The 17,299-nt window shown below is 51.3% G+C and overlaps 1 protein-coding gene across 1 annotated transcript; it reads right to left on the bottom strand.

Moving 5' to 3' along the window:
• Positions 1-377: 377 nt before the first annotated feature.
• Positions 378-17,287, bottom strand: NOXA1 (NADPH oxidase activator 1; the record flags this gene model as incomplete). Its single annotated transcript, XM_082067763.1, has 15 exons — positions 378-982; positions 1,181-1,304; positions 1,396-1,501; positions 2,540-2,709; positions 3,584-3,642; positions 3,832-3,913; positions 5,077-5,130; positions 7,263-7,404; positions 8,114-8,151; positions 8,305-8,364; positions 9,072-9,179; positions 10,256-10,390; positions 12,630-12,738; positions 15,191-15,273; positions 17,114-17,287. The coding sequence occupies 15 exons, from the start codon at positions 17,285-17,287 to the stop codon at positions 885-887; spliced, it is 1,542 nt and encodes a 513-aa protein (XP_081923889.1). The 3' UTR covers positions 378-884.
• Positions 17,288-17,299: the final 12 nt, after the last annotated feature.

Here is a 17,299-nt window from a genome sequence, read left to right as displayed (position 1 = left end):
TGGGGGACAGGCTGAGAGAGCTGGGGTGTTCAGCTGGAGAAGAGAAGCTCTGGGGAGACCTTAGTGTGGCCTTTCTGGGCTTAAAAGGGGCTGCTAAGAAAGATGGGGACAGACTTTTGAGCAGGACCTGTTGTGATAGGACAAGGGGTGATGGTTTTAAACTAAAGGAGGGAGATTCAGGCTGGACATGAGGAAGGAATTGTTGGCCCTGAGGGTGGTGGTGAGAGCCCAGGTTGGCCAGAGAGGTGGTGGATGAACCATCCCTGGAGACATCCCAGGCCAGGCTGGACAGGGCTCTGAGCAACCTGAGCTGGTGAAGATGTCCCTGCTCATGGCAGGGGGGGCACTGGGGAGCTGGGAAGGGCCCTTCAACCCAAACTGTTCTGTGATTCTGTGATTTCCGTCTGGTGGAGATAAGGATAAGTGGCCCAAAGGCCCGGGGAACAGGGCTCTGTCTCCTGCTCACAGAGGGCTGTCTGTGGCTTCCTTAGAGTGAGGCTCAGCCTTCCCAGCCTGAGCTTGAGCAACAAGGGAGGGGGTGACAACGTCCATTCAGAGGAACCTCTTCCCACCCAGCAATCTGAGCCCCTGTGCTCTGAGCTGCCACATGGACATTTCCCATGGACAAACACCAAATCCCTCTTGCTTCTCTCAGCCCTGCATAAGCACATCTTTAGCAGCGTAAGCCCAGAAGTAAAAATGCCAGGTCTTGGAACAGGCTGTAGAAAATGCTGTGGGACTGCTGGAACTGAGCCCATGGGGTCTGGCAGTGGCGGACATCTGTGCAGGTTCAGCAGAGCTCCGGGCTGTGGCTCAGATGAGCTGGGACGGGTGTCTCCCACCCCTCAGAGACCAAGCAGCCGGCAGGAAAAGGCTCCTGTTCGCTATAGGAAGGTGGCATCACAGCTGGTCTGGGTTGCAAAGCACTTGGGGAAGATGCCAGTCTGACCATTGCAGCGTCCTTCGAGCCAGTCCTCGTTCACTGGGAAAACAGAAAGGAGCAGGGTGAGTGGTGTCAGTGAGAGTTTTCATGGGTGGAATTTAACTCTGGGCAAAACCCAGCACAAGCCTGTACCTCCTGAGAGAGCACTGGAGGGGCCATGTACTGCCCAGTCCCTCCCCACAGCAGCCTCCAAAAGCCTGGCCCAGTACAAGCGTGAGGACAGGACTGCAGAGCTACCTTCGGAGAGGATGTCCAGCACGTCTCCCTTGCTGAACTCCAGGTCCCCCGGTCCCTGCGCGAAGTACGAGTGCCGAGCCAGCATCCGATAGAGGACAGGTCTGCCTGAGTGGGAGTCCGAGTCCTACAGGAGAAAGTCGTCATGGAGGGTGAAAGGCGAAGCAGAGACTGGATTAGAGTCCAGCACAGCAGAGAAGCTTTCACAGCCCACGCACCTGGCAGCAGAGCGTCAGCCGGCCATCTGTCAGCTGCTGCCACATCTTCTGTAGATCCTCCTCTCCTGAAACTGCACCCAGTTCTTTGCCATCCGAATGTCTGTAGCTGCAAGGGTTCATTAACACGGCTCAAATCATCTCACTTAAAGCCAAACTCTGAGGCAAGCCTAGTCCTCTACCACCTTCAGTTTAACAAGTCCCCCCTGTAAGCCAGCTCTGAGCTTGTCATCTTGCACAGTGACACAGGGCACTGTTAGGGAGTGGCCCTGTCACCTCCTCACACACTCGAGGAGAAGATTCTAAAGTGTCCTGAGTACACTGCGTGCCCCCAGGGCTGTCACAGCCAGGGAGAGCTCACCCCAGAACCAACTCCCAAATCGCTCTGCGTTGATCCTTGTGTATCTCAAAGACTAGCTGAGGAGGAGAAAAGCCAATATAGGGCAGCCGTCTGTGCACAGAGTTTTTCCTTCTGCTCCTCCATGTCTTGATCACGGTACAGTTTCCTGGGAAAGATCCTTCAGGCTTCGAAAGCCAAACACCCAGCTGAGGTTACACAGGAAGGTGTCCAGGCGGGTTGGAATGTCTGCAGAGAAGGAGACTCCACACCCTCCCTGGGCAGCCTGGGCCAGGCTCTGGCACCATCACCATGAAGAAGCTTCTTCTCATATTTAAGTGGAACCTTTTGTGTTCCAGTTTGAACCCATTGCCCCTTGTCCTGTCACTGGTTGTCACCCAGAAGAGCCTGGCTCCATCCTCCTGACACTCCCCCTTTCCATATTGATCCCCAGGAATGAGTCCCCCCTCAGTCTCCTCTTGTCCAGCTCCAGAGCCCCAGCTCCCTCAGCCTTTCCTCACACGGGAGATGCTCCACTCCCTTCAGCATCTTGGTGGCTGCGCTGGACTCTCTCCAGCAGTTCCCTGTCCTGCTGGAACTGAGGGGCCACAACTGGACACAAGATTCCAGGTGTGGTCTCCCCAGGGCAGAGCAGAGGGGCAGGAGAACCTCTCTGACCTACTGACCACCCCCTTCTAACCCACCCCAGGTACCATTGGCTTCCTGGCCACAAGGGCCCAGTGCTGGCTCGTGGTCACCCTGCTGTCCCCAGGACCCCCACACACTCATGCACCAAGAGCACGGGGGTACCTCAGCTCTCCTCGCTCTGCCTGCAGCCCGAACCGCTCCCTCAGCAGAGCCCGCAGCTCCGGCAGTGACGGCACCTCGCCCGCCCGCACCACCACGGAGCACTCGCAGCGCGCTCGCAGCACGACGGGTCTGTCCGGGCTGGGTGAAGCTTCTCCTTGGGTTGGTGGGATCTGCTGAGAGATGTGGCACTGTGGTTATTCAGGACTCTCATATCAAGAGGTGACACAGACACAGCCCCTCGGCTCAGTGCTACCACATAACAGTAGTGCAGCATCAAAATGCAGATCTGAATATGAGAAGAGGAACTACAAATTCGAAGCCTGGGATCGAAAGCTCCTCCCATGACCCAGGAGGCCTGTTTCTGGTCCCATCGCACAGGTATCTTGCAACCCCAAACCTATATGAGCAGGGCCCCAGTTCCTCCAGACTGCTAACAAAAAATTCCTCCAAAAGCCCTACAAAAAGGGAGCAGGCAAAGACAAAGGGAGCAGAGCTGATCTGCAGCTGGCACTGCCAGAGAGGTGCTGTCCTCAAGTGGACACAAGAGAGATTCCAGCTCCGTCACACGCAGTGGTGGGTAATGACATGGAGCTGCATCAGAGGACATCATCCCAGAAGAACACAGATGGGAATGAATTGTGGTACCCAGACTGACACCGACAGAAAATACCACACAGGAGGATGGGAGAAGGGACCGCAAGCAGTTCTAAGTCAGCTCCCTCTTGCAAAATGGGCTGAAAAGCACGTGTCTGAGAACACTGGCACGTCTGGGGCTCTTGGCTCCTTGGAGGGCGGCGAAGGGCACTGCCCTGGTGAGCCTCAGCCTTGGGCTGCCTCACAGAGCTGTATGGGCACGGGCTTGGGAGCGCTGGAGGAAAGGCCACCGGGGAGCCTCCTCAAAACAGGAAAATGGGCAGAGGAAGAGTTTTTTTCCAGTGATTTTAGGGCAGCTCAGGAATTTTGGAGGATCTGGCCAGCAATCTCACACTTCTCACAACCTTGATCTCTTGAGGCTGTAGCAGCTTCACCTGTGAAACATTTTACCTTTACGTCCATTTGGGCACCAGCATCATTTGCAGAGGCATTTTCTCCCCCAGGAGATTCTGCAGAACAAAACAAGAGCAGAGGAGCAGCACCTGCAGTCAGCAGAGGCCTCTGGCAGCTCTTTGGCGACCCGCTGGCACACAGGCAGCCACGGCCGCCCTGGGCAACCAGCACCCTCCCACCCCTAAAGCAGGGGTTGGACACAGCTTCACGGGGTACCCACACAGGGCCCTGGCCCCAGGGAATACCTGGGTTATCTGGGTTCTGCTTCACGTGGAGTCGGCTGGGAGGCACCTGGGCAGGAGGGAGGGGAATCCCATTGCTGATCTTCTGCAACAGAACAACATCAGAAATGAGTGAACAGAAGACACCGGAGACTGGACAAAGCTGGTGTGCGTGAGACAGGCTGCAGCCACTTCTGGGTATAACCCCAGAGGGAGCCCCAGGGAGACCAGTTCATGAACTGGCTGCATGACACAGCGGACTCAGGCTCTTAATGGCTTCTGCAGCTCTCAGGGTTGCAGAGTTACAAGAGATTCAGTGGGACTTCCTTGGGCTCCTGCCCCTCACTGGGTTGGTGCTGGAGCAGAAGGAGGTTGCTCACATTGTGCTGAGGGCTCTGCCCATCATCTGTGAGCTCACCTGGGAACTTGGGCTGGTTCACAGCGAGACAGACATGGAGCAAATGCCCAAGTGTCTGTTATGGCCACGGACTCATTCAGAGAGTGAAAAAAAAATCATAGCAATGTCAGAACAACCATGTGCTTCAAAAATCTCTCACAGGCTATAAGGGTCTGACTTGCACCTTTCTACACTGGTTCAGATTGAAAGTGATGGGGACCATGTGTGGATATGCCTGTGGTGGAGACAGGAGATGAAGGAAGTTTCCCAAGTCAAAGGTGAGGGTTTAGAGCTTAGGAGCATGGCCTTGAGACAAAGAGCAGTGCATGTTTAAGATATTACCATCCTACTGCAGGAGATTAACCTGCTCTCACTCTACTGGTGAACTAGAATAAGGGAGGACTTCTCGCCTGCTGCTGTGCTACATCTAGTGGCTGCAGACATCACGGGAGCAGCCTGGACAACACGCCTCAAGCCCTTAAATTCACAGTGTGCTCCAGTGCCTCAGCAAGTTTCAGTGGGTCAGGAGAGCCGTGGCAGCTGCTCATCTTTGTGTGCCACATTGCCCACGGCGGCGAAGAGACAACAATAGCTAGGACAGCTAGTGATGCAAGCCACTGTGGCTTGGGTACGTGTACAAGTCCTCAGATTTTGCTGTATTCAGTGTATATAAAAAAGTACGGATTTTTCCTGCTCTTAACTCTTCTGTCATTCCTGTTCAAGAGCACCTGGTCTTCAGTTAAGGTGTCTCAGTGTTTCACACTCTGTTTCTCTTACACAGTTGTCCTATCTTGTGATAACCTTACAAAGAAATGTCCTGAACGTATCTCTTGGTCCCTTTCCCACCCCTGGTTGCAAGGTTGTCAGCTCACCCATTTATCCATCTTCGAGGCAGGTTCCAGGAGAGAGCTGGGTATGTGCAGCTTCTGTGGGACACAAAGCAGAGCAGGATGAGACAGGAGCTGCTGCTGGAGCCGACGCAGCCCCAGCCTCCCCAGCCCCGCTCTGTGCTGCTGCTGCCCTGGCAGAACCGCTGCAACGCCCGTGTGCCCATGGTCAGGTTCATCAGCCCATGTGGCTTGTGCTCAGAAAGTGCTGAACAAAATCCAGTGGTCCCTTTGCACGTTTTTTCTGCTGAAAGCGGTGCTGTGATGGAATGGCTGCGATGCAACAGACCCAACACCCAGCAAGCCCAATACCCTGCTCCTAAAACGGGTGCTTAGGAAGGGAGCAAGGGTGGTGAGAATACCAGTCCAGCAGCATTGCTGTGTCTTCTCAGCCACTGCTATTGATTTCAATCGATAGTTGTGAGTAATTATGTTTTTATTTCCCCCAGTGTCTATTATTTTACTCTTTTTTGGCTTTGAATTTCATCTGACACTTCACTGAGCCATCAACCAGCACATTCAAACACTTCTGTAATTGTTCACTGTTAGCCCCAGATTGTCTGCCACGGAACACCATCACCTTAAGAAGCACTAGATCAGTATCACTATTACTATATCACTTAGGAATATGCTAACTGCCTAGGACACAGCAGATTCTGTGTGGGGACATCCTTTCTTAAAACAAACAAACAAAACAAAGCACAGAGCCCACAAACAACAAACACCACCCCAAACCTGTTCATTTATGCCCAGCCTTTTTTTCTACATTTCCACCTGTTATTAGTCCTCAGAGCCCTGCCTCTCTTGCTCAGACAGCTCAGTGTTTTTCTTAGTGGTCTTGTGAAGAATCTTTTGACTTTTTTCGGAAATACAGGCAGATTATATATTCACTGGCTCTTTCAAAGTACTTAAGTAGACACGTGAGAAATGGCTTCAGTCAGCATGTTGTCATATTTATCTGTTTCCACTATTGTTCCCTAGTCTGCAGAAGGATGTCAGATTTGCTGGGCTTTAATTCCTTAGGTCTTCTCCAGAGCCCTTTATAAAACCTTCCTGTACAGCTGAAACTCTCCCAAAACCTCCCCAAAGTTAATTTAACAGAGGCACTACACACCAGATAAGGACTGACCTATCTGTTCAGCTCTTTAGAGCTCTCAAGTGACAAATACAAGCTCTAAATGGTGCTCCTTGGTGAGGTCTGTTACCCTAGACAATTCCACCGTAGGATCCTGTATGGCAGAGAGCACAAGTGCCCCAAAAGATGCTCTTGTGGAGCTACAGAGGAGAATGGGAGAAGCTGGTGGGAGTCCAGCAGCATTGCTGAGAAGGACCTGGGTGTCCTGGTCAACAACAGGTTGACCATAAGTTAACAATGTGTCCTTGTGGCCAAGAAGGCCAGTGGTAGCTGGGGTGCATCAGGAAGAGTGTGACCAGCAGGTTGAGGGAGGTTCATCCTCCCCCTCTGCTCTGCCCCGGTGAGGCCCCATCTGCAGTTCTGTGTCCAGTTCTGGGCCCCCCAGTTCAAGAAGGACAAGGAATCACTGGAGAGAGTCCAGCGGAGGGACATAAAGATGCTGAGGGGTCTGGAGCATCTTCCTGATGAGGAGACACTGAGAGAGCTGGGGCTGTTCAGCTGGAGAAGGCTGAAAAGGGACCTTATTTATGCTGATCAATATCTCCGGGTGGGTGTCAGAGGATGGACCAGACTCTGTTCAGTGGTGCCCAGCGCCAGGGTGAGGGGCAACGGGCGCAGACTGAAACACAGGAGGCTCCATGTGAACATGAGCAGAAACTTGTTTGCTGGGAGGTGCCAGAGCCTGGCCCAGGCTGCCCAGAGCGGGTGTGGAGTCTCCTTCTCTGAGACATTCAAACCCCCTGGACCCACCTGTGTGATCTGCTCTGTGACCCTGCGTGAGCAGCGCTGGGCTGGGGATCTACAGAGGCCCCTGCAACCCAACCAGGCTGGGAATCTGTGATTCTGTGAAGTGTCAGAGGAACCTACAATTAGCAACTGCTCTGTGGAAATGAGCCCTGACCTCCTCTGCTCTGCAAAAGCCCCAGATGGGTCCCCAAGGAACGTGCTCAGGGGGCTGCAGCAGGCTCCTGCTCACATGCAGGGCTGTGGTCTCTGCCGGTGGGGATGGGCTGGAAAGCCCCTCTGGTTTCCTTACCTGCCCATCGTGAATGGCTGTGGCCCAGCCATCCCCTCCTCTTGCCAGCACAAACACCAAACTGCCGCCTTTCACTGCCAGCTTCTCCGAGCCCTCAGGGTAATACTGGGATGAAACTCGGTAGTAGCCTGATTCACCGTCTCTGGAAAGAGAGAATGGGAATGACAGCACCTTTACAAACCCTGGAATTCTGGTGCTGGATGGCTTTGATCCAGAACACTGCACTGATCCAAAGTGGCAGGTGCCAAAAGTTGGGAAGTTATGATTTCCATTGCTACTCTTTGGTCCAACTGGGAACAAAACGAGCTTGGAAAACACTCAGGTTTCCCAGATGCAACTGACTCATTTTCATTATACCAATGCCCTCCAGGTCAAAACAATTATTAAACTCATCCCTGAATTACTGTTGGCACAGTATCACCAAATCAAATGACTTTCATGTGGTTTTGAACCAGGACTGACTTTTGGCTCAGCACAGCAGGGCTGGGAGTGATTTCTTAGAAGCCTTGTTCTGAGAATTAGGATGGGACAGCTGAGCATCCTCTGCCATGGATGTGTGCAGGTCCCACACCACTCTCTGCTTCCATTCCCCAGCCATGGCATTATCCATGCTTGCCTCCCAAGACTATCGAATCAGCTCCTGCAAACTGCCCTGAGACTCTTGCACGAGAGGTGCCACTGAACTGCAGCGTCTTTTGCAGCTGCAGAAGCCTTTGCAGGTTTGTCTTTCACCCTTGGCGAGAAGTGGGCGTGGATCCCACAGAGTCTTCAGACAAAGACAGCAGAGAATAAAACATGACCTTCTGAAGAGAAATAGTGAGAGTTAGACCATGGCGGAACTGAACACTTACCGCAGAGCATCAGCACTGGGTTCGTAAAAGCCCTGTTTCTGTGGGAGAAACAACATCTATTTATAACAGTACCTTATACAGCAACAGTGCCCATTTATTTACTGTCCCTTTGAACAGGTGTTAGGATCTGAGGCCCTACCTGGAGCTCCATGACAGCTCCATTCCTCCTTTCACAGCTATGTCCTGCTCACCTGATGCCTGAGAGGCTCGAAGCCAAAGTACTCATCGTTGGGAATGATGGACGAGATCACCTGTCGGAGGACAAAGAAATTACTGAATCCAGGCTGGATGAAGAGCCTCGCAGACTTCATGCAAGGTTATCTACTCAGACCCATTTCACTCCGACATCCTAAGGTCAGGCACAAAGTAGAGCCACGCACATAGTGAAAAAAGCAGAGCTGGGTTCCTGAAACAACTTCAACAGGTTGTGTCTCTGTTTTTTTAAGTCTTTCCAAGTTTCTTTAAAAGCACATGAATTAATTAGTTTCCCTTCCCGTTATTCATGTCAGTGCTCCCTGGCCTGTGGCACGTCTGCTGACTGCATTGGTCACAGAAGGATCAGAGTTACGTTCAAGGATGTGACAAAGCATTTGTCTCACAAGTGCCTGCCCATCCCTCTGGGAACACAGCTGAAGGAACGTGCTCCTCCTGAAAAGGCCATTGTCAGCAAAAGGACAACCCCAGGGCTCCCTAAGAACCTGTTCAGCTTTTTCAGAGTTTAAAGTGACCAAGACTTGGAAGTTTTTTTTAGCACCAAAGTGTAGTTTTAATAGAAGAGGTGGAAATTCTAACAAATTTTGGCTTCTGTGTCCCAGATGCCTTGGGTGGCTGCAAGTCCTGACAATGCTGCTCTTGGGTCAGCGATCGGCAGAGCGGCCAACAGTAATGCTCACTGGAGAGAGGAGAAAGTGGGATTTTAATCTGCTTGCTGGTAATGTTAATGATCACATGCTGTTACCTTGGGTTTACCCAGGAAATCTTTTGAATCCAGCTGTTCAACTTCCTTCTTCCGTGGTCTGAAAAATTCCCCGAGAGGAACCTGCATAGGCTCTAAAAACAGACAGTCCTAGGGCAGGGAAAGCAGATAAGAGCCATCAGTTGATATTAAATGAAACATAACAGCAGTGAAAAGCAAGTATAGCTTCCCTGTGTGTGCAACAGCAGCTCCAGGAAGACATTGGGGCAAAAATGATGACTGTGAACTTGAAAAAGGTCACTCAGGTTTAACAAGCACATGCAAACTAGGAGCTCAGCAGCCACTACCCAGCATTGAGTCAAAGACTAACTCTGTTGGGATGGGATGGGTAGGAAGGGAGGGCAGTGAAGTAAAGTTTATTAAACAAATCTCTAAGCATTTTTCCTATTTGACTTCAAACATGGCTTTTTTCTCCTGTGTTCAACCACTGAGTAGCATGCTAGTAGCAAATATAAAGAATATACTAATGTAAGGCACAAACATGATGCTAGAAGAGATTATCAGATTAAAAAAAAAAAAAAAGGGATAATCTCTTAGAAAGGATACAAATAAGAAAAGGAAGTGTGGAGGTAGCAAAATAATGAACCCTCCAGGAGGAGTTAATTAGAGATCTGCAAGTTGCTCCTGATCATAAAAGAGTCTAACAGGAAACTATTCTTTAGAACCAACCCCGGAAATAACTTTTACACTCTACTTAAGCTCTAAATGTGATCGTCATTAACATCTGAACTGCCAAGGGGATCTGAGGCCAAAGGGATTCAAAAAGTCAGCCAGTGTCATGAAAAGGGAGACCCTCCAAATCTGTGCTTGCAGGGGTTCTGCACTTAAACCCTGCACGAGGCAGCTTGGTTCGCAGCACAGGTACCAACAGAACTGGGCTCCTGGACACAGGGACTAGGAAGCAACATCCCAACCTGCGAGGTTGTCCCGTCATTTTCCACTGCGGTGTTTCTGTGCTATGAAGCACCTGGGGGTGACGGAGCTACTTGATTAGCTGAAGCCCTAGTTTAGTAGAACATCACAACAACTGGCTTAGATTCTGTTACCAGATTTCCAAGGTGGGTAGACAGGAAAACCCAAACATACAACAATTAGGACATTCTTATCTTGTATTTCTTAACCTGAGCCCAATACACGCACCTAGGAACCCACAGAGGTGTTTTTACCTGCACGCGCTCGAGGGCCATGTCCAGGATTGCTGTTCTTCCCTCAGGTCTCCACACAACGGCTCTTTCCAGGGTGGCCCTGGCCTCCTGCCACTGCCGCAGCCGGCACTGCGCTGCTGCCGTGCTGTACAGCACCTGGAGCGGGCGAGGGCAGCAGCACTGAGGGCTGAGCAGACACCCAACACAACGCACCCAGCCGCACCACGGACCCAAACAGCACACACACAGCAGCACCGACCTGCTCCCTGTGCGCCACAGGGACGGCGCTCCGAGCAACACCGCCGAAAAACTCCATCAGCAGGGTGGAAAGAGGGAAAGCTGCACCTCCAGGCCAGCCCCTGGGCGTGCTGGAGCTGCCAGCGCTGCCCCAGGCCAGGGGAACACCAGATGAAAGCTCTGGTGCCGCACACATTTTAATATTATCCTTGCACTCGAAAGGCCAGTAAGGATTTTCTTGGCAAGTCGCACAGGGTTTTTTCTGTATGCAGCTAGGTAACATTTTTTGCTCTGCCAGAGTAATTCTGATTCCCTTTTGCAGCAAAATAACTAAATGTCTTTCACATTGCAGTGGGCTGTGAATGTGCAAGTTGTCAGCTGTAACCTGTTACCCTTTAGCAGCACATACATTGGTGAAGCGGCAAAGGGTGGGAGTGTTACACACCGCATGTTGGGAAGCCTTGACCTATATGCTGAATGTAGACCGGGAGATCTCTCTGGCCAGAGGTCAGTGTATGGAGAAGCGGCTGGTCCACAGGCAGGAGTGTGACCTGACAGACCCACTGTCACATATCTTGCTGCCTTACACAACAGGGTGACCAGCTTGTAAATTGTTTTGTGGTATTGTTGCTAGACAGGCCAAAAGACCTGACCATGAGGCCTACTGGAAAGTTACTATTAGGCTAATAATAGATGAGATGTCTAACAGTAATTAACTTTCAATTGTAGAACAAAACCTGTCGTGGAATTGAGAAGTCAGCCACGGACAGGTGATTGTGTTGTGATTATTGCCAAATTTTGTGGATGTGCTAAACCTAAAGTAAACTTTGCTCATTATAATATCATTTTAATACAAAACCACACCTCTCGGTCGAAGGTTACCACCTCCAGGACCCCTACTCACCAAGCATAAATATACGTAGTAAAAATACGTAGTAAATATATAAAACTTGTATGCAAATACAAGTATATAACTATATAAATATATACAAGTATATAAATATATAAAACTTGTATGCAAATATTGTAACCAATGAGCCCTACAGGACTGCCCTGAGGGTGTGTATATACCGATAGGATTTTGTATAAATGATCAAAACGTTTGTGTCGCTGGTATGCTGGTTTAATCTACATTGTACAACTCTGTAATAAAATCAATGTTTCTGTGTGCAGAATTTGGCTCAGTGAGCACACGTGTCCTGACAATGCCCAGAGCACGTGGAGCTGCACGTTCACCCCAGGACATACCAACGTCCTCCTGCTGCAGCCCTGCGCCGTCCAACGGGAACCTGTTGTTCCCGAGTGTGTGTGAGCTCAGAGAAGGCAGCACTATGGCACTGAAACTGTTAAAACCCACGAGGTTTGGGTAATACCACAGATGCCGATGATAGATTCTTCCTGCCAGGTATAAGGTGCATGAAAACTGACCTGAGAAGGAAGGACAGGTTTCTGGCCATGCTTGACTGGAGTTACACAATGACTACTCACTCTTGCGGGAATCAAGATTTAAATACTCTTTTCTGTGTGTGTGGACTCAGAACAGAAAACAAAATGAACCCCTGCAGCAAAGTACAGTTTCTAGGAGTCTTTTACATTACAAATACTTATAATCAATTCAGACTTCGATCTTGTTTTGAACTGGATGAGGCAGGCTGACTCCATCTACCAGTGCAGGAGCGAGTGAAGTGTTGCAGAAGCAAACTCCAGCGGGCAGCCCAGTGCGAGGTGAAACCCAGAGGTAATGTTAAGACCATTTGCTACAGTTGAAAAGACAGGCTTTCATGCACATCAGTTTCTTAGAGTCTTCATTATGGACCAACTTTGTTCCCATCTGTCTATACCCCAACCTATTTCAGCTTTTAGAGCTGAGTTCACAAGACTTACATGCATATTTCCACCCAGGTAAGCCTAAGTATTACAGGCACAGATAATTCCCGAGCATCTGCTCTGAATGGTTTTGCTTTTCAAGCTGTGTAATTTGCTAAACTCTTCAGAGACGACATTGTTTTATGACTCTCATGATTAAGTGTCTTTAAAAAAAAAGTGCAAGCAGAATATTTTACTGTTCCAGTGCACTGTCTCGAGAAGCTCTCGGGTTACCAACGCCTGCTGCGGAACAGCCCAGCAGAGGGGAAGGGCCGCTCAGACAGACTCTTACCTCCCATGCGTACAGTATGTGCCTCAGCCCCAGCTGCTTGTAATCGATGAAGGTATTTTTTCTTAGATGGCTAAAGGCCATTTGATAGTCAGAGCGAGCTTCTTCATACCTACAATGCAGAGAAGACAGGAGAAACTGAGACAAAAAAGCTGAAGACTCTGAGAAGTTCAAAAATCAAGCTGGCACAAAAGGTGTTCTTCTCTGTAGCCTGGGTGAGGAGAGCTGCACCAGAGCTGTGACCTCTTGTGATCACAGGAAATCCCTGTCCTCTCCTTGATGGTAGTTAGAAAAAAATGAATGTGGTGTGTCTGGAGTCACCTGCACAGTTTTACTGATTGGGATGAACAGTAGGTTTTGATACCTGAAATAGTTGCAGTTCCAAGGAGAAGAAAATGTAAGGAACGGAGATTAACAAACGCCGTGGGCTCCTTGCCCAGCTCGCTGCTGGCACTTTTGTCCCAGCAGATATCTCAGGCGAGAAGTGAGGGCTGGGAAACCCCTGATTTCAGCCTGGAGAAGCTCCAGGGAGACCTTACCGAGGCCTTTCAGTAATTAAAAGAGGCCGATAAGAAAGATGGGGACAGACTTTTAGCACGGCCTGTTGCAAGAGGACAAGAGGTGATGGTTTTAAACTAAAGGAGGGAGATTCACACTGGACATGAGGAAGAAATTTTTGTCCCTGAGGGTGGTGAGAGCCTGGCCCAGGTTGGCCAGAGAGGTGGTGGATGAACCATCCCTGGAGACATCCCAGGCCAGGCTGGACGGGGCTCTGAGCAACCTGAGCTGGTGAAGATGTCCCTGCTTATGGCAGGGGGGGACTGGGGAGCTGGGAAGGTCCCTTCAACCCAAACTGTTCTGTGATTCTGTGATTTCCGTCTGGTGGAGATAAGGATAAATGGCCCAAAGGCCCGGGGGGCCACTGCATGAACCTGAAAGGTCCCTTCAACCCAAACCGTTCTGTGATTCTATGATGAGTGTACATGCACAGCCAGAGCAATGTGAGGAGAAGTTTAGAGAAAACCTAAGGATAAGGGATTTAGTCTGAATTTATACCAGCTCTGCAACTGAAATCAATACAGGTTCCCATTCAGCCTGCAGGTGTGAAACAACGGGTCCAGGAACGGCTGTGCAGCATCACCCGGCCAAGAGAAGGTGCCTGGGTGAATAAGGGAGTAGAGCATCTCTGGTATGAGGAAAGGCTGAGGGAGCTGGGGCTCTGGGGCTGGACAAGAGGAGACTGAGGGGGGACTCATTCCTGGGGATCAATATGGAAAGGGGGAGTGTCAGGAGGATGGAGCCAGGCTCTTCTCGGTGACAACCAGTGACAGGACAAGGGGCAATGGGTGCAAACTGGAACACAGGAGGTTCCGCTTAAAGATGAGAAGAAACTTGTTCCTGGTGAGGGTGGCAGAGCCTGGCCCAGGCTGCCCAGGGCGGTTGTGGAGTCTCCTTCTGTGCAGACATTGCAACCCGCCTGGACACCTTCCTGTGTAACCTCATCTGGGTGTTCCTGCTCCATGGGGGGATTGCACTGGATGAGCTTTCCAGGTCCCTTCCAACCCCTGACGTTCTGGGATTCTGTGATTTGTGGGTGGGAGCAGCATCTGATGAGGGAAGGAGCCAGGGGGTGCTGGGGGCCGTCACCTCCCGTGGCAGGGGCAGGTCTGCCCGCAGTGCTGCCCTCCCCGCCTGCACAGCCTGTGTGCTCGGGACACACTCGCTTGGCTGCTGCCGGCCGTGTCACAGCGCTGGGAGCGGAGCGAGCAGCTCCATCGCGCCGGCCGGGCTGCAGCATCCCTGAGCACAGCTCTGCCGGCACAGAGCGTGTAGCTGCTTGACGGGCTGTCTGTGACTGCAGAACTGCTCACTTTTGCTCCCTCACACAGCAATAAATAAAGTCACTTTGTGGAAACAAAGGTCTGGAAAGTATAGGGAAAATACCAGGAAAGAGAATACCTGAACTTTGGATGTGAGAAAGGACCTGTAATATCCTCCGCCCACCTCTGTGAGCAGGACGTCAACGCAATTTAACCCTGGAAACAATGAGTAATCGATCCTGTGACACTAGTGGTGCAATCTCAACATGAAATCAGTGAGATGAAGATTAAGTTCTTAAAATCTGCTGTCAGCAGAGAGTGAGAGTCAGACCCTGGGGGCAAACTGCATTTTTAGGAAGGCCAGGTTTGTGTGGACCATGCAATGATACACCTAGCATCTCAGTTATATTCTTTTCATTCCCAAAGAAAACCTGAATGGCAACATAACCTCCTGGCAGCCCCACATACAGAAGCAGCTTCTTTCTCTCTGTGTATGGGGTGGTAATGCTATATAGTAGCCACCTCTGAGGCCACAGAGTTGTACAAGCTCATATCTTCACAGTGTTATCAGAGGTAAGACTTGCTGACCTGAGACACTGTTTCTAAGGACAAACTGGACCTTACGAACTGTTAAAATTGCGGGACAAAGTGCATTTTAGAATTACAGAATCATTTACGTTTAGGAATAAAGTATGACTAAAAGCAGAAAAGCCAAGACTGAAATGGGATGCGTGCTTCACTCACATTTCCAGCTGCAGACGGACGAACCCTCTCTGAAAGAAGCCAACGGCTAAGGAGTTGTCCTTCGCAAGGGTTTTATCAAATGCCTAAGGAGAAAAACACAGACACGTGGCAAGGATGAGTTCGGATCTCTCCTGTTGATGCCTGGGTGCATGCACCCAGCCAGTCGTGTCCAGCTGCACTTGCACTGGGTGCAGAAGCTGTTTCTGGGCTCGTGACCAGCTCCTCCGGACTGCCGACTGCCAGGCTGTGATCTGGGCTGAGGGGCAGGAGACAGCTCCAAGTCACCTTTTAGGTCTTGGCTCTGTATGAGCTGAGCTTCAGGTTTTTTTCCTTCCTTGGGAAAATGGACAGGACATAACAAATGAGCTACGTTTGCCATCCAGCATCTTGTGATGAGAAAACCGTGTTGCCTGGACCAGAGTTTGCCCTGACGGTGGGAGCAGTGGGACCAGCCCAAGCAGGGAAGGCTGTTTGAAGCAGCCTACAGTGATGAATATGAGAAGGTACAAGGGAGAAAGCCGACAGGCTTCACGCTGCACATACAAGTCAATATTTCTGGTCCAGTTTCCCAGCTAAAAACAGGAAAGTATTATCAAAGCTGGTAACAGCTTGTGGCTGATGGTTCAAAGTAACAACGTGCTGGGAAAACTGTCTTAATGTCTTTCTGAGAAAGCTGGGAGGTATGCTCCTTCACGTGTCGTTGTGAAGAGATGGCAGGTAGATAATAAACTTTCGTGGTACTGGCTAGACAGGAGTGGTAGCATTGCACGGGTGAAAATATGTTGCAGGAGGTCAGGGAGTGACTGCACCTCTTGGTGAGGTGGCAGCTGCTTCTCCCATGGCTCCAACAGCAAACCTTGTGTTGTCTGCTTTACTGTGCTATAAGAGAGTAAAAATGAACAACCAACCGTTGACCTGTGTGAAGCATAGTGAGCTTCTTCCCAGCCGTGCCCATTCATCAGGGCTAAAAAGTCTCTGTTGGGCACCATTGTGCTCTGCTCATTGTTGTCCCTTATAGCAATATAAGCTCATCTAAACATGAGGAGAAACCGCTATGAGGTGCCAGAGCCTGGCCCAGGCTGCCCAGAGCGGGTGTGGAGTCTCCTCCTCTGAGACATTCAAACCCCCTGGACCCCCCTGTGTGATCTGCTCTGTGACCCTGCGTGAGCAGGGCTGGGCTGGGGATCTGCAGAGGTCCCTGCAACCCAACCAGCCTGGGATTCGGTGATTCTGTAACTGCCCTGCCCAGGGCTCCATGGCTCTTCCGGGCCCCTCCAGCACAGCCTGATTTCTGCTTACTGCTAATTAATAAACAGCTTAAATGCATCTCCTCGCTGGGCAGCTGACAGCTGGCCAGCCAGATGTGCAGACATGCTGGGTGCTGTAAGATAAAGGCCTCTCCTCAGGGTGTTTGCCTGCCTGCACCTGCTCCCCGGTTCCAAAGGGTTCCCAGCACAGATGTTGCTTTCCGGCAGCCTCGAGCGCTGGAGCAGGGCTGTGGATGGGCACACGGGGCTGCAGGGCTCCATTTGCATCCATCACCGCTCACACCTGTGCTTTTAGTGGGATGTGCAGGACAAGAAACTCTGGATTTTAATGAGAGTTTCGTAGCATCACAGAACAGTTTGTGTTGAAGGGACCTTCCCAGCTCCCCCAGTGCCCCCCTGCCATGAGCAGGGACATCTTCACCAGCTCAGGTTGCTCAGAGCCCCGTCCAGCCTGGCCTGGGATGTCTCCAGGGATGGTTCATCCACCACCTCTCTGGCCAACCTGGGCCAGGCTCTCACCACCCACAGGGACAACAATTTCAGCATTATTAGTTTCAGCCATTATTCCCTAAAAACCCGCAATGGCCAAGCGGTGCCACCCGCCCCGGCGTCCCCCCGGCCCGCCCCGCGGTTCCCCCGGCTCGACCCCGCTCACCCGCAGCGCCGCCCCGGGCCGCCCCGCCAGCAGCTGCACGCAGCCCATGTTGAAGCAGATGCGGGCGGGCGGCTCCGGGATCCCGCCGAAGATCTCCAGGGCGCCGTCCCAGTCCCCGCTGTCGGCCGCCAGCACGCCCTGGTGCCAGCGCCTCACCAGCTCCCGGTACGCCATGGCCCGGGCTCA

The sequence above is a fragment of the Streptopelia decaocto genome (assembly GCF_964273445.1).
Source record: "Streptopelia decaocto genome assembly, chromosome: 17".
Taxonomy (NCBI): domain Eukaryota; kingdom Metazoa; phylum Chordata; class Aves; order Columbiformes; family Columbidae; genus Streptopelia; species Streptopelia decaocto.
Note: the sequence above shows the minus strand (reverse complement) of the source record. Positions and strands in the feature narration are given on the sequence as shown.